Genomic DNA, 25,222 nt, shown 5'->3' with positions numbered 1-25,222 from the left:
CTAGTATCAAATGTCTAAGGCACTACCATTTGGCATAAAAAATCAGAGGTGACAGTAGGGAAAGCAGCCTGCTCTACTGTAGATGATAAGCAAGGTAAACTGCTTTTAGGGGTTTCTACACATCTATATTTTCAATCTCAACACCCCTTGCAGTCACCTGCCCATGTACACTAGTAACTCACTCGGTTAAGGACTGCCATTTCTGATCTTGTTCCACATGGTTTAAAGCAGTTGCCAAGAAAACCGAGCTTCTTAACAGCTGAACTTCAATGGATTTCTGAAGCTCCCGTGGGTCTGGGCTTAGCATGTTAGGAAGCAACTTTTTCATATCTAAACAAGACAGATTGTATTAAGTTAATTTGTTCTTAATGTACAAAAGTATTAACATTCTGGCAATACCTCAAAAACAAATAAATAGCTCCTTTCATTAAGTTCAGGTAGCTAGACATAAAGCATTTCAAATGGCTTATATAAACAGTATTATTTAATGTAAAATTGTACCTCATGCCTCCAAGAATCACCTGCCCTTAAAGATACAAAAACTACTAAGCACCCTATTCACCCAATTCCTTTTATTAATAACTTGTTCAAAAGTAGACTAAAATTTGATTCTAAAAAGGATATAACCATTTCAGTGAGGTTTTCCTCCACTTTAGTTCATGAAATTTAAGCTCACTTTTTAATTTAGTGTGTACCTCTGAAAATTACAAGTCAACCTCCATTATTGCTCCAAATATCATCCATCTTTGTTTTGAGACAGTCTCGCCCTGGCCAGCCCACTCTATCTTCCTAGCACTGGGATTATAATCATATACAATTATACAAGGCTTTTTGACATAGATACTATGGATTGAACTCAGCTCCTCATGCTTGTGTGACAAGCATTTTAGTGACCGAGCTGCCTCCTCAACTCCAAGCTTATTGGTACATTAATAAGCTTATTGGTACATTAAATTGATTTGAATCAGACAAAACCAAAATAATTCTAAGACAAATAAAATATAATTATTATAGACTTGAAATTAGTTTAGAGATGAGTATACTTCAATAGGTTAAGCCACTAATTTAGCACCTTATATAAGCAACCAAAACCACCAGGTAAGGTGGAGCTTGTCTTTAACCCCAGCACTCAGAAGGCAGAGATAGGAGGAGCTCATGAATTCATATGAAGTTCCAAAAGAACACACACAAATAAATCTAAATTTCACCCCCAAAAATTTTATTTTAAAATAAATAATTTGTCTCTCATCTTAAAAACTGCATGATTTTTCTAAATGTAAATGAAAGATTAATTACATGGTAAAACACTGTACATCTTGACTTACAAAAGCCAAAAGCGAGAAAGCCTTTTCAGTCATACACACATCAAGAATGATCCTGGTTGGTTTTTACAGCTCTCTGCAGAAGTACTTGAAAGCCTTACATAATACAGCCTATTCTCGAAGGGAAAAGCCTCAATCCACATAGCAGACCTTTGAATGTTCTAACAGTGTACAGTGTGCTCCTCAAGATGAAACTTAACACTGTTGTACAACCCAAACACTGCTATGTAGTTTTTCAAAGTAAATGTCTATATTTACTTTCATGTTGATTATATCAACATCACGTTTTTCCCATTTTAGTTTTAACTGAGACATTTTTCATTTGCTTCATCAACTATTAATAGCATAACCCTAAATCCGTTGCTTCACATAGTCTAGGACTCTAAATAAATATACAGAAACTTACAGATATCCTAGGAAAATACAAGCTATATAAAATTTTAAGAAATTTGTTATAAAAATAATTAAAACTGTTCTCAAATACCTATTTTTTCTTTTGAGCCTCCAGCAAGCAGATTAATATTTTCTCCTGGTAATAATTCCAACTGCTCAGTGCATTCAACAAACTCTCCAGACTCAAAGCTGCTTAGTGACCTGTAATTAAAACACCCATCAGCTTGTGTTAGGCCTTAGCAGCCCTGTCTAACCCCTGTGGGGTGCAGGGAGAAGCGCCAGAAAGGAGCAGCCATCTAAAGAAATGGCTTTTTCAAGCAAAGCACCATTTCATCTTGATGTGTTTCCCATCTGAGCAACACTACAGCTCGAGTGGCAAACAGGAAGGTCCTAGCCATGACAACCTGTTGAGCTTGCTTACCCCCAAGTCTCCTTCCTCTTTCTGTGTGCTGCAGCTAGTGATCCAGGAGCTTGTTTACCAGCAGTAGTCTCTATAGCATGCCTTCAACACTTGCTCTCTTCACACCACTGAATCTCACCAGCTGGCCTCTCCCACAGAAGGCCTTCACCTTTCCTGAAAGTCTCCTACCATCCAAGTTTTAAACCTTGGTCTCAACCCTTTGGTTTTTCTGTTTGTTTCGTTTTGTTTTTTATGAAAATCATAAAGGGCATTTGCCCTCCCTGAAAGAATTCCAACTTTCTATGTCCTTATCTGCAGCCATTTTCTATAGCCCTGGTGCTCCAATGCCAAAATAGAGGCCTCCTTCATACTAACTCCATACTACTCCAGTCCCCCTCTATACTACAGACAGTATCCAACAAGGAATATGTATGCTCTCAACCTCTCTTTTCTATTTTTTTAGACAGGTTCTCAGTTGGCTTGGAACTCACTTATATAACCAAGGATGAAAGTCCTGCCTCCATCTCTCAAAGTGCCTACACCAAGCCCTAAGCTTTCAGCTCTCACCTGCCTATTCCACTGGGTCTCTTCTCTTATCACTGAGTCTGAAAGCAGCAATGGAAATGACATCAGATGGCTTACCTAATTCTTGCTCCAACCTACACCAGTATAAGTAATTGTTTCTCAGTGAAGAGTTAAGTTCTGGCTGCTGATGAACTGTTCATGTCTAGTGACCAAAACTGTGATCTATATCACTATTAGGACCCTGAGGTTTCTGGTGGCAGGTCCTCCATAGCCCTACTGTGCTCTATAATCTCACTTTCAGCTACCCCCTTCAAAAAAAAATATTTTTATTTCTTCTGCCCTTACTATAATCTATCCTAAATTGTCTATGCCTATCTATATTCCTTTGGGCATAAAAAAGATAACTCTACTTAATCCTTTGTCAAGGTTTTTTCCATTTCTTCACTGTCCATTTTGAATAGCCAGAAGCTATTCAAAATGTGTTCTGCCCTGCTATACTATACCCTGATGCTGCTCCCACAGATTATGTTTTCAGTTACCAGGAAGGATAGGACAGCAAACCAACTCTGATGAGTTTTGCCCTATCAGCCATGTGTCTGGAATGCAGCATTATTTCAATTCTGAGACATATAACTAAAGAGGAATGAAGAATCTAATTATAGATATTCACAAATTCTCATCATTAAAACAAATTTTCTTTGACTGTTCAAAGTTCTTCAGACACAACAGCTGTCCTGTGTGAGCCTCTCTAAAGCACTCTATTTTTAAACTAATTTTTATTACAATTTTTTCACTTTGTATCCCTGCTATAGCCCCCTCCCTCATCCCCTCCCAATCCTACCCTCCCTCATCCCATCCCAAACCTACCCTCCCTCCCTCTTCTCCTTTGCCCTTCCCCCAGTCCACTGATAGGCACAGTCCTCCTCCCCCTCCCTCTAACACTAGCCTATCAGGTCTCATCAGGACTGGCTGTACTGTCTTCTTCTGTGGCCTTATGATAAGGCTGTTCTCCCCTCAGGGGGAGATGGTCAAAGAGCCAGCCACTAAGTTCACATCAGAGACAGCTCCTGTTCCCCTGACTAGGAAACCCACTTGGCCACTGAGCTGCCCTGGGCTCCATCTGAAGCACTGTCTCTTTATGCATAATGACTATCAACCCACTAAGCAGATTCCTTCCTTTGTCCCACTGTTGGCTTCCTGTTACGAATATAGACAATTTTAGTAGTTCCCACTACAGAAAGACTACTTATAGACAGGGCAGAAGACCCTGACCCATAACTGGCAGCCCTTACTTGATATAGTTGAAATCGGCTTTCAGATTGAGTGAGGTACTGCTGGTGTTCTTCTTCAGATCATGGACAGCATTTTGCCACTCCTGCACAGCAGCCCAGTCAGCAATAGAGATGTAACATTCACATGCCTTATTTCCTAGATAGTTGATAACTTCAGGAGAAGAGTCAGTTGGTTTGGACAACACAGTTTTTCTGGATTCACCTGGAAGATATGTTTTTAAGAAAGACAAAACTGAGAACTATAAATATTTCATAGAACGCAGACTCCTGAAAACACACACAGTAAGTTTGCCTGTACAAATAAACTGTAGCTTTGGCATTTTTAAGGTAAACATCGAATGCTCACCATTTAGAGAGTGTTTGGGGCTAGCACTGTTACGTCCAGCATTGGCCAATGTGAGAACAGACTTGTCAAAGCTGGAGATGCAGCAATCAACACCTGTCATTGCACACAGGTGCTCCTGGTACTCCACAGAAGCCTTCTCAAACCTTAAATGCAAAATAAAGCCCTTATTTAAAAAAAATTTTTTTTAATCAAATATATCATTAGAATTAATGGTGAGAGAATGAATTACTCAATGAATTGCACCTGGACAATGAGTCAGATATTTGAAGGGGAGAAAATTAGATCTCTACGTAACACCAAGATAGTATAAAACAACTACTGGAAACAACGAATAACAACTCTCATGTCCAAGAATAAAGTATGTCAAATTATTTATACTCACAAATTAGTGGTGTCCATTAAAAAAAATCAGATTGTGGAATTTTTGTTGTTTTGTTTTTCGAGACAAGTTTTCTCTGTGTAGCCTTGGCTATCCTGGACTCGCTTTGTAGACCAGGCTGACCTCGAACTCAGAGATCCACCTGCTTCTGCCTCCTTAAATGCTGGGATTACAGGCATGAGCCACCACGCCCAGCATAGACTGTAGAAATTTTAACATGGCAAAATATTTTTTAGAATAGAAAAGCCATGAAACTCTACAGGTAGATTGTTGTTTCTAAAGCAGAGGAAGAAACTACCCAGCAAATGAAATGAAATGAAATGAATTAATTAATTAATTAATAGATAAATAGGGGCTTTAAGCACAACAAAACCTGCAGATGCCAGGTTATTTATCTTTCCAACTTTAAGTGGTTATTTCTCTCTCCAAATTCCTAAAAACTACTTAAACTTACATGAGGCATGCCCTTCACCCAGAGTAGATCACTCTGAACGTGTAATCCACAGAGTTGTGAAGCAAACACTCCAGCAACATACAGCTTTACACCAGAGTCTAATATGGAAGGTTTTCAATAAAAAAATCATGTTTGAAACCATTTATGAAAGGGAAAGATCTTGTTTTCCAGTATGATTTCTCATGATTCCCGACCTAAACGTGACACTCATGCAGAGTTGCTTATCAAACAACAAATAAGATTCCTCCTGCTGAAGTGACTGTAGCAGGTGTCAATGCTCAAAGCGCACAAAAGTGTACTACTCTACAACTCAAAGGACTTGGCCATAAAAATAGCATCATCCATTTTTTCCCTCTAACTTACCTTCCTTCAGCCTGCTGGGCAACTGAGTTAATCCAGAGAAGGTTTTTACCGACAGCTGAAGATGACCAGACTGCAATTCCCTGTATTGCTTCAGGACAATGGAGCTCACAAAGTGCTTCAACCACCATCATGATAGTTACTTCCAATTCATTTCCCTGAAAATAGCAAGCAGAGAGATTAATCACAATCCTCGATACAACTGAAAGTCAAACTGAACTACTGGTCACAATCTACATATATTTAGCCATCATACTGTTTAACCTAGAGAGCTTAAAAATCATCACAAAACATTTACCTTAAGGAGTAAGGAGTACTGTTGTTCTGTATTCCATTTATTTATTCTGAAACTAATTAAGAACTTTCGTACACATCATAGGACTGTGTTCCACACACAAATTGCTTACAAATTATTAAGAGTTCCAATCTTTAAGAACAAGAAGTTCATGTATTTAACATATTCTATATAATAAAAGATAACTAACTTATGGGTTAGGAACGGGGACATAATGAGAAAGTAAAGTTAGTAATGGGGAAGTCATTAGTATTTGTAAGATACTGGATGAAAAGCCTTGAAAAAGAACAAAAGTTAACGTATGTAGAGACTGAATTCCAGCAGAGGCCAAACTCAAATTTCTACAATCAGTTAAAATGCATTCCAAATGCACCACCTTACCTGAGATAGACTATTTGTTTTCATTTCAGTCAGTAAGTCAAAGCCATGCCTCACTGTCACTGCAGGCTGACCTGCCAACAATCCAACCCTCATGATGGAGAGGCGGATCCGAGTGAGCCAGTCTTGGCAAGTCTGTCGATTGGTATAGAAAAAAGTCCTAATGACCTTTTTAAAAAAAGAGAGAGAAAAAAAAGAACTCAGGACTAGTTCAAAATTATACTGAAGACGCCTTGAATACATATAAACTACACACAGATGATTATCATGATCTCGGCCCAATATATCCCAACAGGTTTCACAATGAATCTATTACAAAGCACCACTATTCCATTGACACCGACCTTGGGAGGTGATGTTAATGCATTTGCACATCCCTCATAGGCATTATACATTAATTTCTCCAGATTCTCCAAATACTGAAGCAGAAGAACAAGTCTAAGTTGATTACTTCCATGGCCTTCATCATTATCTGCAGTGGTCCACTGACTAACGTCTTGGTCAGGGTTTAGGGTGTGGGCTGCAAGACTTCTAATGATACCTGGAAACAAAGGCCGCAACACTCTGAATCAGAGAAAACTCTTTTATCAATTTATCATATATCCTGTTTATATATTCATCAATTTATAACAAAACAAAACTCAAAGTTTAAATAACTATTTCCTGAAGAAAATGTTTGTCCATATAAGCCCCTAAGCTTCTGAACAAAAACAAACACCCAACAAAACCTTATTCTAAAAAATATCTACAAATTACTTAGAAAACAGTACAGGGAAAAAAAAAACACTCTGAAATCTCTATTTGTTATAAGAAAGCCTTGGTTTCTGAAGTTAAAGACCTATAAACTCATCTGCACCACAAAGTTTGAAGAGTACCAAATTGCTAGTTACCTTCTATTGTCTGGAATGTGTCCTGAGCTCTGCCCAGTGGGGTTCGCAACTTTGAAAGAACAGTGAACTGCGCAGCTTCCCAAATAGCCCACTGCCAAAGGACAGCATCTGTCTTTAGAAGATTGCGGGGAATTGTGGATTGGTCACGCTTATCCAGCCTCTGGCAGCTATAGAACAATCTTTCTAACCAATTGTCCTTCCTGGGAAAAGTAGTTTCATATGTAACAGACAATGACAACTTCATCTTAATAATCAAAACAAATGCAAGGGATTAGGAGTAAAAACTAATTTTTCCTAACAAAAGAAGAGACTGAACTGTAATAGGTTGAAATACACAGCTCATGACAGTTTGGCTGCCAGGGTATATTTCATTCACTAAAACTGAGCATCTCAACAATATCATCATCTACAACCCTCCCTTCCAAAGCTCATGTCAATCAGATCAGGGAAGTGTCAATCAACAGTGAATGTTACAGCCCATTCATGTTTCTACAAATGCTATCTTCAAAGCAGTATCTAGCTCTGAAGCTGATAAAGTCAGAAATGAGCTATCAAAGAACATTACTTTCCAATCTGGCACCTTGGATGAATGTTTTCTCAAATCTGGATGTAATTATCAAGAGTATTAAAAATACCTTTCTCTAATGAGTGCGTCAGAACCTTACCCTGTTCGGTGAGAGTTTCCATACAAAATGAAACTGATGACATCAGAAAAGTCCTGAGGGTGGAACGTGTTACTTGGTGCTTTACTCATGTGGCTTCTCAATGCTAGAGAAATCTCCTGAATCTCTGTGTGATTGTTATTGCTGTTAACAGAAAACAGTCATTATCATGCACAAAGTTTTAGGAGGAAGATTAGCAAAAAACAAACCCAAGGCTTAATAATGTGCAGAGGACACCATGCACAATGGTCCATGCTTTTAATTATAGTACTCATGCAGCAGAAGTAGGCAGATCCTTGAGTTTAAGGCCAACCTGGTCTATATAATGCATTCTAGATATAGCTAAGGCTATGTAATTACAACCTATCTTTAAAGAAAAGAAAGAATGCAAGGGGTGGTGGTAGGGATGGATTATAATTTCACAATTTTAGAATCGTAAAAATCCTCAAATTGTTGGTGCAGGAGGCTCAAGAGACAGCTCAATGTTAAGCCTACATGCTGAGCATGGTGCTCTTCCAGTGAATTCAGTTCCCAGTACCCACACAGGGGTACTGCCCCGTCTTCAGCTCCCAGAAATATAACTACTGGGAACAGACATACACATATCACACAAACCCATACATATGCACACAAACCCAGGCCTGAACCTATAGAAAGCAAAAATATTTAAAAACAAACAAACAAACAAACAAAAAACCTGTTGGTGCACACCTGTAATCCCAGAACTTGGAAGTAATATCTCAAGTTTAAGAACAGCCTGGACTACAAAGCAAGATCTTGCTTCAAAAATAAATAAATAAATAAAATTAAAATTAAAAAGAGGGTATGCACTGAGGATGTAGCTCAGTCAGCAAAATACTTGGCCAGCACACACAAAGCTCTTAGTTTGCTCATAGGTGCATACCTGTAATCCCCCAGCACTTTTGGAGGCATGCAGGAGGATTAATAGTTTGGGGCTCTCACTGGCTATTTAATAAAGTTGGAGCCTAGCCTGGGACAAATGAAACCTTGTCTCAAAAAAAAGGCTCCAAAATCAACATAATAAAAAGCCACAAAAGTTTAAATATCTAAAACTAGATTTGGAGAGATGGCTCAGTTATTAAAATTAAAATACTTCTTTATCTGCAGAGGACGAGGGTTTGGTTTCTAGCATCCACAAGGCAGCTCAAAACCATCTATAATACAATTTCCAGCAGATCCAATACCTTTGTCCTGGTCTCAGTGGGCACCAGGCATGCACATGGCACAAAGAGATACATACAAAAAAAAAAAAAAAAAAAAAAAAACCCACTCAAAGCAAAACAATGAAGACTCAAAAAAAAAAAAAACAAAAAAAGAAAATCTAAACAACAAAATACATTTTTGGTACTACATAAATTATTCCACAATAATTACTATCAGATGAGAAAGATCATTTTAAAAAAAGTTTTCTTCTTCCGGGTCTCAAGAATTATCTTCTGACACCTCTTAGATCACTAAGAAGTACCATGTAACATGTAAAATTAATAATGCACTAAACATGCACTTATCATTTCCTACGTTAGACAATTACAAGGCGGTAAAACGTATTGAGCCAAAATAGTTATACCTTAGTACAACATCTAAAGGAATTGACTTCAACAGCTTTCCAAAGGCCTGTCGAATACGAGTTCCACTATGAACAAGCTGAACACGGCAGATGTCAACACACCTAGGAAAAACAGATAAAGCAAGTATGGTCGCATTCCTATGTCATTACAGCTAGAGTCAAGAATGTGGTCTCTAGTCCATACCTCTGCAGCAGATCATCCGGCAAGGAAGAGGACAGCGCATGGAGACTGCTACACGCTTGCAAGCAGATATTTACATCTTCAACAAGAGCTGTTGTTAAAAAAGAAAAGTCACTTTCAATCATATCCCTCCAAAAGTGAGTATCATCTATCATAATACTCGGGACCCATTTATTCATTTGTTCATTCACTCACTCACTAACTCATTCATCAAACAAGAAGCACCTACTACTGCACCATGCTTTTTTTTTTTTTTTTAAAGATTTATTTACTACATATACGGTGTTCTGCCCTGCCAGAAGAAGGCACCAGATTTCATTACAGATGGTTGTGAGCTACTATGCTTGGAACTAAACTCAGGACCTCTGGAAGAACACCCAGTGCTCTTAACCTCTGAGCCATTTCTCCCCTGCTCTTGCCTGGAATCCGCACTGGCAGTAGTAACACCTAGGAAATTGATATTTTGTTGAAACTGATATTTAACAAAATCCAAGTTAACCACTCTACCTATAAACCTTATTCTAAAAAGAAAAAACAAAACAAAACAAAACAAAACAACTTTTCAACCTCATGGAACAAACTAACATGTAAGGTTGAAAACTCTGACAATTCAATTGTTTTTCAAATACTAAGAATAAAAAATATTCAAGACTGCTTTGTAAGACACTAAAATAGGGACTACAAATCTTCACAACAAGAAGAGTGTTGCGGTGCTAGAGAGATGGCTCAGTGGTTAAGAGCACTTGCATGTCTTCCGGAGGACCCGGGTGCAATTCCCAGCACCCATATCACATCTTACAAGTGTCTGTAACTCCAGCTCCAGGGGTTCTAGCACACTCACACAGACATATGCACGCAAAACACCAATGAAAGAAAAATAAATAAATCATTAAAAAAATTTTAAAGAGTGTCGACATACCTACTTTCTCCTATCACTCAATTTTTTAAAAGATTAAACAAAATTAAAACATAAATCTCTTACTGTTGGCTAAAAGGCCATTGGAAAATTTATGAAAAGATGGAAGGGAGAATAAAGGTGCATATGTTTCAGACTTCTTCATTAATACAGCCACTTCCAAAGCCCATGTCATTAACAGTTTCCTGAAACATAAAATAAACAGTTGGTTTTACATTAAAAAAAAAGTACAACAAGAACCATTTTCTTCTATCACTCTCTGTTTATTCTTCAGACAATACAAGTAAAAAATAAATAAAAGATAAAGGGGGAGGGGCGGCTCAGTTGTTGAGTATATACTGCCCTTGCAGAGGCCTCAAATTCAGTGTCCAGCACTTACATCAGCCAGTCACAACAATCTCTTACTCCAGCAGCAGGGGAATCAAATACCACAAGCTTCCAAGAGCACTGCACTCATAAGCACACATACAGATACACAAAAACATACAGAATTAAAAGTAAAATAAATCTGTAAGTAAAATGCTACATCTAGAGAAATTTGTTTTTGCATCATGGTATTGTTTCCGAAAAGTAACAGGAAGTCACTCACTGGAAAAGCTCCCCCAAAGTAGTGCCCAGCATGGTACACAGAAATCAGTAACAGTCTGATGCAATGGCACATGCCTTTAACCCCAGAACTCAGGGAAGCAGAGTTCGAGGCCAGCCTGGTCTACAAAGCAAGTCCAGGACAACCAAGGCTACACAGAGAAATGCTATCTTGAAAAACAAACAAAACAAAATCTAGTAACAAATCAAATCAGGTGCTTCACAATGAAACTGTAATCTACATTTCTCTGCCTCAATTACAAAGAATTAATAAATTTAGGAACTTAATATTATTTGAAAAATTACTTAGGTACCTTGTGTCCTGGTTAAGATTATCTTTTTTCAGCAATATTCCCAAAAGATTTAATATAATTGAGAAATGTTTCTTTGTTGCTGTAGTTACAGTACTAATCACGGCACCATCAAATAAAGAAGGGGATGAAGAGCTAAGACTACTGGATATGAAGTGATCGTGCCTGAAAGACAAAACGGAGACCATCTTTTCAGCTGTCATCAAAACAAGTCAACAAACTCAAGAAATACAACATTTCTGCTGTTCTCTTCTGAGACCTGTGAGCACAGTACCTGGTGCAATGGGAATACAGGGTATAGAGCACCGCATACTGAATGGCAGGGAAGTGAACAGCCAGGTCACTATGCACAATCATCAGATTCTTACTCAGCAATGCAAACACGGTTGGAGACAGTGCCCACATCTGTCAAAGTAAAAACAAAGTATATTTCTGGTTCCCACAAGACACACACAAACATGCACAATCTACCTTCAGAATCAAGTGTGCTTAGACACCTAAAGGGATGGCCTAAAGCTTAGAATTTATCTAGTACACAAAGCTGAGGTCTTCAACAAACAAACAGTTTCTCAAGTTAGGCTTTGCAGCCTGGGTGGCATCTCTGTTTAATGCAGCAGCTCCTCAACGACTGCACCGCCCTGGGGAAGCAGCCATAAACAAGGCTACCTCTAATATAGCTTTCTTTACAACAGAAGTACAGAGTGGTGATGTTCATATCATGCCAGATAATCAAGTCAGCAAACAGGAGTACAGTGTAAGCAGGGATTGCAAGCTATTTATTAAAAAACAAGCAAGAAAAACAGGTATACAACTAAATTTGGGGCAAAGTATGGGTTTGCTGACATCTGGTTTAAGCAAAGTCCTTTGTACTTCTTGATACAGTAACTGCATTTCTTCCAATGTGGTACTGGGAACCACAACATGAGTTCTCCGAAAGAGCAATACTTACTCTCATAAGCGGAGCCATCATCTCTCCAGCCCTTTTTTTGAAGTTAGAAAAAGTGAACTTTTCTTCTTCCAAAAAAAGTGTGAGCTGAGAAGATGGCTAAGATGTGGGTAAAGTGCTTGCCATGCAAGCATAAGGACCCGAGTTTAGATCACCAGAACCCACTAAAAGTAGGCATACGTCTGCAATACCAGCACTCAAAAAGAGAGAGACAGACAGATCCCTGCAGCTCACTGGACAGACTAACTAACTTAATGAGAGACCCTATCTAAAAATAAGATGGAAAGCAATTAAAGAAGGTACTAAATGTCAAACTCTGTCCCTGTCCTGTCCCTCCCCCTGCATACATACAAATAAAATATATGAGGTTATGAATGGAAACTGATAAATGCCTATAACCTCAGTACCTAAGGTCAGCCTGGTCTATACAGACGTTATTACAAAGAAAAGAAAAAAATATGAGGTGGAGAAGGCTTAACCATGGATACTCTTTATGGACAGGAGTGGTGGTGTATGCCAGTAATCCCAGTACTCAAGATGCTGAAGCCAAACCACAATGAATTCAAGGCCCACCTGGGCCATACAGCAGAACCCTGCCTCAAAACCAGAAACCACACAAAACCCATAAATAACAAAGTCTTTAGAAATACAGACTCACCCCAATTAATGAATTTTTGGCATTTCCAATTGTAGTCAGAGCACTGAGATCAAATATAACTACAAAGTTGGCATTGTCAATGTTGAACACATGATTCTGAAAAGCCTCATGTTTAATCTCAGAACAGGCATCAGGAAGCTGGAGACTGTGTAGCAGATTGTTTAGTGCACAAGTCATTTCTCCCAAAATTAATTTATAGGCAGTCTCCAGAACAGGAATATTCTTCAAACTGAGCACTGCTTGATAAACAGCATGAGCCACAGCAACAACCTACAAAAGAAAATTTCAGGGAACTGGTTAAAAATCACTATCTGCAGCATGCTAGGGAGATGACCCTGCAAGATTTAGACACTCACAGTCCTAACACCCAAAAGCTTCAATTTTAGAAGACAACTTTAGCCAGGCAATAATGGTACATGTCTTTGATTCCAGTACTTAAGAGGCAGAAGCAGGTGGATCTCTGTGAGTTCCAGGGCACCCTGATCTACAGAGAGTTCCTGAAAAGCCAAAACTACACACACAGAGAAAACCCTTTCTCGGAAAAGAAAAAAAGTTAAAAAATTACAAGAACTTTAAGGAACCTATACACTAGTGAGCTTTTAACAAAGTTCTATGGATTTATTACAAATAAAGAATGCACTCAAAGCTGCTCAAGTGAGATTTTTCAAGGGCACTGCAGATGTTTTCGTGTTTTGTTTTAAAGTCAATACCAACACACATATACAAACAGCAAACTAAGCTTCATTTTCTGCCTTCATCTATAGTCAACTGATTAATAAGTAGTAATTTTTAATTTTTAATATACACAATACTTCTGAATTTATAACTTAGAAGTAATCTGCCTCTTCACCTTTGTAAAAATTTACCAAAATCAATTTAATAAAAGTGAATCAATTCAATAAAAAGTATGGGCATTCTGAGAAGGTTATTAGGTACCTCATTCATCAAAGTAATTATTATGATAATAAGTATTAACCAAAGCATTCACTGTAATGATTTTATATTCAACATTAAGTATTATTTCATTCACATGTTCTATTAAGCAACAAAAGGCCGACTCTTCAATGTCAGAAGTAATCCACTTGTTACCAATATATTACTTACCTCTTTTTCTTTATGGTATCGTAAAAATAGTAGTTTAGATGATGGTATAAAAAGCTTTTCTACAAATGATGATGGGAGTTTTGTATTTATCTGCTCAACAATCTAAAAGAACAAAATTTTAAAATAAGCTTACAAAAAAGTTACAAATTAAGTTACAAAAAAGCAAGAAAACTTTAAATGCAAATTACTAAGTGAAAAAATATCAATCTAAAAAAATTACGTAGTTGGCAATTCTCAAAAGGCAAAACTATGGAGACAGTAAAAGGCTACACAGGACAGCTAAGGCTACAAAGAGAAATCTGTCTCGGAAAAAAAATAGAGAGAAAGAAAAAATGGGGGGGTTCTGTTCTGTTTTGTTTTGAGAGAGGGTTTCACTGTGTGGACTTCCTGGAACTTGCTCTATAGACCTGATTGGCCTCAAATTCAGAGATCCATCTACCTCTGCCTCCCGAGTGCTGGAATTAAAGACGTGCACCATCACACCCAGCAGTAATTTTTTAAATAGTAAAATTGCATAAAGTGGCAGGAGGAATAATAGACAAGCTACATGAACCAGCAGGGCATGTGTTTCCAATTACAGGAGCTGAGTATTAAGCATAAAGACTCACTCACCATTCCATTATATTTTAAAGGAGGCACTTATATGTGGCTAATAAAATAAAGGAAAAAAAATTTAAAAAGTAAAAATCATGTTTTTTTTCTAAAACATAAAATATAAGCAGGTCTTTGAAAACAGTCAAATACTTTCTCCCATATAGTACTTATCAAGTGTACTAGTGAGTCTCAAGCAAAGGGGAACATGTTATCAATTCAAAGTAGGATAAGTTAAGACTACAATGAGCAGCCAAACACAAAAGGCAAGCTGAAAAAAAGTAAGCTGGACTAAAAAAATGAGAATTATTAATGGACTCTTAAAAAGATAAAAGCAAGCCCTTACTTAAAATATATGAAGCAAAGCTTCCTAATTTCTTCCATACCAACTTAAAGACCTACATAAATAACAATTAAAAAACAGCAAAAGGAGTAATTCACATACCAATGTGAGCAAATTCAAGACTGAGATGATATAATCGGTACCACAAGTCTGGCAATTCTCCAGTTGGTCTAATCCATATGTAATGACCATGTCACAATGTATAGTCATGCTAGGATCCAAGCTGCCGAGCAAAACACCAACACACTCATTAGCAGCTGTCAACACAGCCTCAGAAAAAAACACTTGGTTTGCAGCCGTCACGCATCTCATTACTCTGTATAGAACCTGTAAATGGGGAAAACAAGCACCTTTTTAAACATTCACAAGCTTCACTACACCACTATTTGCTTTTTAATGCAGCTTTAACTTAAAAATATCTTTTTAACATTCTTGTTGTTTGAAATTTTTTTTTTGACAAAGGACAAAAAAAAAATTTTTTTTTTTTTTAATAAGGACAAAATGGGTAACCCAAGTTGGCTTTACAGATGTGCACCTACACACAGATCACAGTTGATTTTCTAATTTTTGGTAGCTATTACAAGCATCTTTAACACATGCATCTTTAATCCCAAAACTCATGGAGGCGGAGGCAGAGGCAGGCAGATCTCTGTAAGTTAAAGGCCAGCCTGGCCCTCAAAGGGAATTCCAGGACAGCCAATGCTACCCAGAGAAACCCTGTCTCTAAAAAGAAATAGAGAAAAAAAAAATATCTTGACTGAAAAGTATTACAAATTACTATTATGTTCATTTATGCTGTTCCTCTATTCCTAGAATTATCAAATGGCTATATAAAAAGCTTAGTATCTTTATCATTATGATACACCACAACTTAGTACATTTAGCAATGTTCTGCTCACATTTGCTTAAATGCAGATCTTGGATTTATAACAATCTTTTCAAAGTAAATACTAAAATTGCTTTAAGCCATTATTAAAGCTTGTATATCAATGATCAGGGCAGGCAAGTATTCTACCACTGAGCCCTGGAATTTCTTTCTCACGATACGAACTCCTAATGTGCACAATCCTATTAAAGGTCATAAAAACAAAATGATTTTCAGCATACAAACATACATACATATATATACATAAATACATATATTTACAGAAATCAGTGTCCTATAATATTTATGTACTAAATTTCTAATATAAGAAACATTTTTAAAGACAGAAAAGTTCTTGCTACTAAGTATCACAGATCTATAGCAATTAATAATATCCAGTGGGTTAACTTTAAAACCTGTATGTGTTTCATTAATGCTATTCACAAAAGCCAAAACTGAAGGCCTTCATAACATAATAAAAATATGACTACTCTAAGAATGCGTATGTTCCTTTCCTTTTGTTTTGCATTTGAGTTAATTCCTTTACTTCAACTCCATCACTCTTCAAACAACAACCTTTTAATAAAAAGGGAAGAATTTAAGGCATTCTGAAGGTTTACTACCAACTGCAGGCTGAGTTGCATGTAGAATCGCATACTTCTGCTCTAGCACACAGTCACCGTAATACCCTCTTTATCCAGCAACATGTCCAAAGTCTGCTCCTAAAGATGCAGCACTGTGTCTAAGCAGCAGCACACTCCATGCATCTCCATCCTCATTACAGCAGTGATAAGGGCTTATTTCTCTCTGCTAAACTGACCACTAAAAGTGCTATAATCTGGTCAAACCCCATATCTGGCTTCAGGCTGGTATTTTAAGACAGTACCTCTTTGCATCAAAGAACACACAAACATGTGACTCCTGAGTTTCATTTTGTCATTCTCAAAGAAAATGACAAGTCTGTTTTCACTGCAGTACTGGGGATAACATTTAGGGCCTTCATGTAAGGCAAAGGCTTTACCACAAACTACACACTAAATCCAAAAAAAAACATGACACTTTCACTACAGTGTATTTTTATTCTAATGTGCTAAAAACTAAATGGAGCCTCAACTTTTTTGGGGGGAGTTTGGTTTGTTTTTATGTGTTTTTCAAGATGGGGTTTCTCTGCATAGTTTTGGTTGTCCTAAAACTCATTCTGTACATCAAGCTAGCTTCAAACTCAAGAGATCCACCTGCCTCTACTTCCCAAATGCTGGAAGTAAAGGCATGCTCCACCATGCCCAGAAGGAGACTCAATTTTCTAAGAAAAAGTAGTATTTGTGTAGTTTTAAAACTATGTATTAAAAGTAAGTGCAGGCAGAGGGAAAAGCTCAGTGCTTTATAAGGTGCAGGTGAGGACAGACCCTGTACTAGTTACTAGGTTCAACTCTCAGTACCACTAAATACACAGACAAACAACAAAATGGGCACGTGAACAAACTCCTTAGAGAAATTTCAAGGGTGTATAAGAATTCAGAATGGCCCTTTCTTGGTGGGAGAAGAATTAGAGGATGGTGGTTGATAAGCAGGCATTCCTACTTTTCTGAGTGAAGAATAACCAGACATAAACACATTTATCATGCTAAACAAATCAAAGGTTAATTAATATAGTTCATTCAGTGGTACAGGAGGCCCTCTAAAAGATACTCACATCTGTGACATATGCCTCGGTAATTGGTGGACCCCGAATTGGGCTGAAGCGCTCCCCGATGCTCCTCACCACAGTACTGAATACACGGAGAAGTGCTGCCAGCTTTGGTAATGACACTGATGGAGGAGGAACATCTTCATCCACTGACTCCCCAGAGGCCACATGGCTGAGGTCCTAGGTGTGAATACACAACATTCTTATTGAAGTAGTAGTGTGAGGTTTGTATTGGCTTTATGGCTTTAAGCTGTAATCAGGAATCAAGTCCAAGCCCTTGAATGCACTAGGTAAGCACTCTACAGTGAGCTATATTCCAGCCCCTATTTATTTATAATCTCTTCCCCCAGATCCCCAACACTTTATTTTGAGACAGAGTTCCACTATGTCTCCAGGACTTCTGGGCTCAATCAATCCTCTTACCGTAGCCTCTGGAGTAGCTGAGACATAACCTTTAAGTCTCCCAATTCTTTAATTCACTTAACTTTAGCAGGGTCTCACTAAGTAGCCCTGGCTTGCATGGAACTCAGTATGTAGACCAGACTGGACTCTAACACAGAGATCCACCTAACTCTGTTTCCCAAATGCTGATATTAAAGACATGTATAACCACGCATAGCCCTAAAAAAGATTATTACCAATTAAGAGACGTTTTAGCCTAAAAGAGGAAACATAGAACTCCATATTCTCTAAATCATTCCTCACAAAACCAGATAAATTATGTAAAGATCTACCAATAACAGAAAGACACTGGGACAAAAAATCCTTATGCATATATTATACTGTTATAAAAATACAAATGGATAGTTTCACCATTCCTCAATTTGTTTTCTACTAAATTCTCACTCCATATAACCTTTCACCAACAAATTAAGAATATATTAATAGTATGCACTGTAAAAGGGTGCTTTTAGAAACCTTTAAGATCTACTCTACAGACTTATGATCTAGTTGAAAGTATAAGATATATGCAAAGAGAATGATTAATTAAGACTGGGTGTTTGAAGCAACATATTTCAACAGATAATTAAGTACAAACTAAAAAGAGCTAGTCAGAGTGGCAGCATTTGGGAGGTAGACGGACCTCTGTGACTTAGGGACCACCCTGGTCCACATAGCAAGCTAAGGCTACACAGAGACCCTATCTCAAAAAAAAGAAAAAAAAAAAACAAGTATTAAAAATGTGTAAGGGTCTCTACCTATGAAAATGGGTCCCTATGAAAGACTAATCATCTGTAGAGGTGAGAGGCAAGGTGGGGGTGGGAGTGTAAGATACTTGCATTCTGTATGTCCCCAGAAACAGACATATGATAATCTGTTCCTTTTTCCTGAAGAAAGCACATAGTCCAGTGAAGAAAGTGAATAATGAACTCTATGACTAGAAGTAGCAAAGAACTAAAGCAAATTCAGTATCTGGGACAGCGTCGAACACCAAGAGAAATCATGGTACTCCCACAGGAGGCAAAAAAGGCTTCAGCCACAACAGTCAAGACAGGAGCAAGGACAAGGCTGCAGGAAGCACCCTGAAAGTTGTCACATTCACAGACAGCTACGCCACTAAAATGAAGGCTTATCCTGGATAGCATAGAGTCAGAACACAGTAGGGTAGCAACTTTAGGGACAGTTTTCATTTCTGAACAGCATCTCTCTGCCTTTTCGTAACAAAAAAATAGGATGAACTATGAGATTTACTTTCAAGAAAAATATCTAGCAAAAATATTCAAACTTTATATATATTAACTATAATTTTTTACTTTCTGTTAAAAGTAGCAAATTAATAATAACAATAATAATAATAATAAATAAACCTAACCTCAATGATATAACTTCTCTTAAATGTCAGTCTTAAGTTATTTTTTAAATAAATCTACTTGTTAAAAATCTTTAAATTTTCTTTATTAACATGTTAAGAATAACTTGGCTTTCTACAACTTACCTCAGCATATGCCTCCATGTCTTCTAGAAACTGACCAAGAAGAGTGGTAGAAAATGCAAGATCAGCTACCCAAAATGGCTCCAAACTCTGCAACCACCCTTGACATCATGGAAGAAATTTTGAGGAAAAAAAGGGGGGTGGGGAGAGACCAAAATTAAAAATGAACCCTGCTGTCAAGCTATCCACTCTTAAAACATGCTAACCTTAGGACTGCCACTAAAAGCATGCTGATGATTAATCAGCCTCTAATAATGTTACAGAAATTAGCAATCAATATGTAAATCTTACATAATTTTTTAGCTAGTATCTACAATGTCACTCGTATGTGTGTGTGTGAAAAAGAGAGAGAAAGAGAGAGAGAGAGAGACTTAAAGTGCCACCATGTATTATCAAGAGAAAGAGAGAGACTTAAAGTGCCACCATGTATTATCAACCTAGCTTTCTATTCCAGGGTCATGACTAGTCATCAAAGGTCATTTGGCTTCACAGCAGAAATGACACCATTCATTCTCACTGGCATATACTCTTTTCAAAAGTTATTACACCAAAGATTAAAAGAGGGACAGAAACTATATCATGTGGAATAAGCAGATGTCGCAAATGAGTTCAGCTATCACTTGTTCTCTATCATATATGACAATCTTCCAAATATTTTCGCTCATTTAAAATCATCAGAAAAACAACAATAAAAACAAATGATGAGAATCTTCTACTCTAGGTCTCAGGGTATTCATTCCAGCCTCTTGATTTTCTCTTTCTAAACACACTATAGAAGACTTGAGATACAGTCTTTACATTCTCACAGGTACAATTCTGTTATCAGCGCTACCAAGTAATATTCATTTCTAATAGCTGTATCTCCCAAAAGCAACCCTTTTTCTAGATCAGATCAACACTTCTTTGAACAATATGTACAGGATTGACAAAAGGAACTTACCAGACACCTGCTGTGTGAGGGAGGGTTTCTGAGTATGATCTATGTGCCATCCAACTAATATATCAACTGTATCCTTGATGGAGACAAAGAGACAGAAGGCCAGTCATTTTAGGGTCTTACTGCTATTTCATCAGTGAAATCACAGCACACTAAAAACCCCTAGAAAAAGCTGTTCAATCTACCTGACATGGGTAGATTGAATTAGAGAAGCAGAATAAAAGAACTGTAGTCATGACACTGAGGAAATACTTTTTCTTCTATACCAAAGGTATTAACGTCCAAACGCGGTTATTGCATTTTATAAAAGTAGCATCATCGTCATCATCACTGTTATGATAGTTACTGCAAGCAATCAACTCCTTTGCTCCAAAGCACCACTGATTATATTCAAAGGGTAAGAGATTGTTTTTTCTATCTGATATCCCATTTCTTCACACAACCATCACACCAGAGAAAGGGAGTAGAAACTCACCCTAAAATTAGTGCTGAAAATATGAGGGTAGCATCGAGCCACCAAAAGAATGCACTTAACACATTTGCAAAGTAATTCTGGTGTATCCACATTTTCAAGAATAGACTGTAGGCTGGTCATCACAAGCTGAAAAACAAAGTTTATAAACATTTGACAAAGTAGGAAAAAAAATAAAAAGATTTACTTCATAACTGATCACGATAGCAAAGAAAACTTTTTCAATAATATATAAAATATAAAATTAGAGTACAAAATTCTATCACTTTCATATAAATATTTCAAGTTTAGTATTTTTCGAAAGAAAATAAATTCTATTGCATTAATTTTTTAAAAAAGTAAAAGTTTGCTCAGTATATTAGGATGAAAACCAACACTGTTCTCTATTTTAATAGTTATTAAAACATTATTCCTTTCCTATCAACTAACTTTAATGCTAAGTAACACTTCTATACTTATTCATAAATAACTCTGGCTATAACTGAACTCAAAGTACATAAGAAAGATGTAACCAGACATGGTGGCACACGCCTTTAATCCCAGGACTCAAGAGGCAGAAGGGGGTGGGTCTCTGAGAGTTCAATGCTAGTCTGGTCTACATAAAAAGCTACATGCCAGCCAGAGATACGTAATTCTATCCACCACACCCCAAAGAGGTAAGATGTACTTGGTAAACTGATTTCCTGAAAATATGTTACATTTAACATGTCGGGTAAAACTAGGAGCTGTGACACAAGCCTATAAACCCAACATTTGGGAGGCCAAGGAAGAATAGACCAGAAAAGTAAGGCCTTCTCTTAAAACACCAAAGAACAAGCCCAGCACTCAGGGAGGCAGAGGCAGGCAGATTTGAGTTCGAGGGCAGCCTTGTTTACAAAGCAAGTCCAGGACAGCCAATTTTTTCAGCATAAATATCAGGCAATTAATATGCTTTAAAGCAAAATTTATATATTTTGTTTCTAATCAAAATGATCTCAAGAGGGTTAATTGGGATAGCACCCCAAAGATGAACCACTTTCCTCAGATGGAAAATGTCCTTTTCCACATGTACACGGCACGCTGTTTGCGCACATGTATGTAATAAAGGAAAGTAGTGCAGGACTGGAGACATGGCTCAGCAGCTAAGAAGACTTGCTGTGTTTGAAGAGTACCCAGGTTCAGTTCTCAGCACCCACAGAACAACTCGTGTCTGTAACTCCTGTTCGAGGGAATCTGATGACTTTTGTACCTTGTGCAGGCACCACTCAAACCTAATTTAAATGAGTCTTTTTAAAAGGTAAAATTAGAACTTTAAAACCACCATTCTACAGCAGCCAATGTTACAATCTGAATGCTAAAATCACTGGATGAGACAGTATCAAAACACTAGGACATTCAAAGACCAAGACCTCAGACCCAGACTGCTCATTTAGAAGAAAAACTTAAGCTTCATAAGATCTGGTGATTATCCCCTCAACTCTTCGTGTTGAGGGACAACCTGCTGTCAGGTGCCTGTAATGCAGTACTGAGAATAAACCTATCAAGCATTCGTGCTCAAAAATGTTTCAACTGTGTTTGTTTGTTGTTCACTAGCATTTAAGAATTTTAAAGTCAATAAAGCATCGCGTAATCTACCTCTGGAGATCTGTTTGCTAAGCATCTCTTTTAAAGTACAATGGATCTTTTCAATGAAGGGTTGTGCAGTATACCTGCAATATGTTTTATATTAAAATATGTAAGAAACCATGTCATTTCATTAGGGCCATATGCTGGAGCGCTGTCAGTCTCAATTTGTATCAGTGTATTCATGATTGCTGTAACTTCTAATAAATGCGTAACGGACTCGGCCTTTTCAGAACTCCAGGCTGCCGCCCCTTAAAACCCTGACTATGTGTCTATACGATGGTGCACATGTTTCCATTTACCGAACCCTGTGAAATGAAACGCGTCCACTTGTCAAATTTCATTTCTTTGGCTGCCTTTAGGGTTACCTCCTGCAGGAAGTGGAGTTTGGTTATGTAAAGAACAAGCTTGGCATTTTCTCACAATCCTTAGCTTGTTGCCAAATGATCAAAAATTCCTTTTTGGGGCTGGAGAGATGGCTCAGAGGTTAAGAGCACTGGCTGCTCTTCCAGAAGAGCAATTCCCAGCAACCACATGGCGGCTCACAACCATCTAGAATGAGATCTGGTGCCCTCTTCTGGCATGCAGGCGTATATAATAAATAAATAAATCTTTTTAAAAAAAAAATGTTTCAACTGATTCTAATAGAGAACATACAATATACAATAGAAGGGAGGAAGGAAGGAAGGAAGGAAGGAAGGAAGGAAGGAAGGAAGGAAGGAAGGAAGGAAGGAGGTGAAAAACTATTCTTGTAGAAGTTTTAAAGGACAGTACCAAGCTGGGTGTGCTCATGCACACCTTTAATCCCAGCACTCAAGCATTCATGCTCAAAAATGTTTAATAGAGAATGTACTATAGAAGGGGAGGGAGGGAGGAAGGAAGGAAGGAAGTAGAATAAAACAAGAAGTGTGTAAAACTATTCTTGTATAAGTTTTAAACGACAGTACCAAGCTGGGCATGGTGATGCGTGCCTTTAACCCCGACACTCAAAGAGAAAAAAGCCAGAGGATTGTTGGGAGTTCGAGGGCGCCCTTGTCTACAAAGTGACTCCAGAAGAGCCAAGACAGAGAAACTCTGTCTCAAAAAGACAGCATCAAAGGCAATGCTCGAATCTTTAGTGAGCTCCTGGGTCATGAGAACCACAGATATAAATGGTACCTTAAGAGCAATTTCAGAAATTTGAACATAGATTATATAGAAAATAAAATGCCTTTCCTTGGATATATAATATTGCTGCTATAGAAGAAAACACACTTATTCTTCAGTGATATATACTAAAATTCTATCAGGGTGAATTGTTACATTTTAATTTATCTTCAAATACTTCCACAAAGATTGTGTATGTGAAAACAAAACTATAAAAGATGAGATGGCTAGGTCGGTAAAGTGCCTGTTACACAAGCACTTTACTCTTAAGTAAGGACCTGGGTTCACTTGCCAGCACCCAGTAAAGGTCAGACATGGTAGCACATGCCTGTAACTCAAGCACTATGAGGGGAGGAGAAGGGAGAAAAACAGGCATGCCACTGGGTTTATTGGCCAGCCACTGAGAGACCCTGTCTCAAACAACTATGGTGGAGATCAATAAAAGAAAACAACAAACATTAACCTTTGGCCTCCAAACGCATGCATACTACACATACCTCACCTACCAAAAAATATTTTTAAAAACCTATAAGGCAGATATGGTAGTATACCGTTGTAATTCCAGCATCTGAAAAGCTGGTACAGGAAGTCATCATAAGTTCCAGGCTAGCCTGGGCTACAGAGTGAGACCCTGCCTAAAAAAACAAAAAGTAAATAAAAGTAACAGTTGTTAGCAAAGTGTGATTAAGCAGGGGATGAAGTTATACCTCAGCAGTAGCATTATTAATTATATACATTATTATTCATATACATTATTAATGTATATGAGGCTTGGGGTATAATCTTCAGCAACTCCCCACCACAAATAGATAGACAGACAGATAAAATTTAAAGAAGTGTGGTGAGTCTGAGTAAAGAGTAAGTATTTAAGACAGGTAGAGGTGGCACATGGCTCTAATCCCAGTACTGAGGAAACAGATACCAGCCTGTTCTACACAGCAAGTTCCAGGACAGCCAGGGCTACACAGAGAAACCCTGCCTTGAAAAACCAACAACAACAAAAAATGAAGTTATTCAACTGATCTAAATATCTTCCTGTGGATTTGGAATCTTTCAAACTACAGTTAGAAAATACTTATATAAAAAACTGTGTAAAATTAGACCAATTTGCTGCTATGTTGTTTAGTTAAAAGTAATTATTAGAAATTTCCCCAATAATTTCTATAATCAAGGAAAAAATATATGGGTATTTCTTATATATTTTTTCAATTAATCAAAATAAAGCCATTTATGAGCAGTAAAAAAAGCAAAGCCAGCCAGCCATAATGGCACAAGCCTCTAGTCCCAGCACTTAAAAGAGAGAGGCAGGAATAGCCAGGGCCACATAGTAAGACTTTTCCTCTCAAAAATATACATGGATGGACAGACGGACGGACGGACGGACGGACAGACAGATGAATAAAAAAGTAAACAAGTGGATAAGTGTGCACCGGCTATTCCAGGTACCAAATAACTTATTTTTTTTCAAACATTCCCTCAACAAAAAAATGTTGCATATATGTTGCTCAGATCAAACTGAAAAGTCAGATCCAGCATACGGCACTCAGGGCTGAGGCAGAGAGGTTGAGGCATTAATGGACAGTTCACACCACACAGTAAGACCTTATCTCAAAAAACCTCAACAAAACCAAAACACTAAATTGAAACAAGCTTTTCCACAT

The 25,222-nt window shown here is 37.6% G+C and overlaps 1 protein-coding gene across 4 annotated transcripts in view; it reads right to left on the bottom strand.

The window, feature by feature from the left end:
• The window catches only part of Smg1 (SMG1 nonsense mediated mRNA decay associated PI3K related kinase), a 108,920-nt gene that overhangs the window by 46,936 nt on the left and 36,762 nt on the right, over positions 1–25,222 (bottom strand). For 3 of the 4 annotated variants that reach the window (XM_021646954.2, XM_021646953.2, XM_060366969.1), the window contains 21 exons: positions 20,817–20,942; positions 20,345–20,417; positions 19,408–19,505; positions 17,478–17,651; positions 15,022–15,246; positions 13,986–14,087; positions 12,882–13,151; positions 11,552–11,682; positions 11,281–11,442; positions 10,448–10,566; positions 9,469–9,556; positions 9,285–9,386; positions 7,700–7,840; positions 7,035–7,234; positions 6,489–6,685; positions 6,148–6,312; positions 5,475–5,629; positions 4,279–4,421; positions 3,933–4,134; positions 1,807–1,916; positions 183–330 (listed from right to left, as the gene is read on the bottom strand). In XM_021646954.2, coding sequence (XP_021502629.1) covers positions 183–330; positions 1,807–1,916; positions 3,933–4,134; positions 4,279–4,421; positions 5,475–5,629; positions 6,148–6,312; positions 6,489–6,685; positions 7,035–7,234; positions 7,700–7,840; positions 9,285–9,386; positions 9,469–9,556; positions 10,448–10,566; positions 11,281–11,442; positions 11,552–11,682; positions 12,882–13,151; positions 13,986–14,087; positions 15,022–15,246; positions 17,478–17,651; positions 19,408–19,505; positions 20,345–20,417; positions 20,817–20,942 — 3,131 coding nt within the window. Of the gene's footprint in view, positions 1–182; positions 331–1,806; positions 1,917–3,932; positions 4,135–4,278; positions 4,422–5,474; positions 5,630–6,147; positions 6,313–6,488; positions 6,686–7,034; positions 7,235–7,699; positions 7,841–9,284; positions 9,387–9,468; positions 9,557–10,447; positions 10,567–11,280; positions 11,443–11,551; positions 11,683–12,881; positions 13,152–13,985; positions 14,088–15,021; positions 15,247–17,477; positions 17,652–19,407; positions 19,506–20,344; positions 20,418–20,816; positions 20,943–25,222 lie in introns of those variants that run through there. The other variant, XM_021646955.2, reaches the window with a different exon arrangement.

The sequence above is a fragment of the Meriones unguiculatus genome, chromosome 14 (assembly GCF_030254825.1).
Source record: "Meriones unguiculatus strain TT.TT164.6M chromosome 14, Bangor_MerUng_6.1, whole genome shotgun sequence".
In the NCBI taxonomy this organism is placed as follows: domain Eukaryota; kingdom Metazoa; phylum Chordata; class Mammalia; order Rodentia; family Muridae; genus Meriones; species Meriones unguiculatus.
The sequence above is the reverse complement of the archived record's forward strand: the minus strand, read 5'-3'. Positions and strand labels throughout refer to the sequence as shown.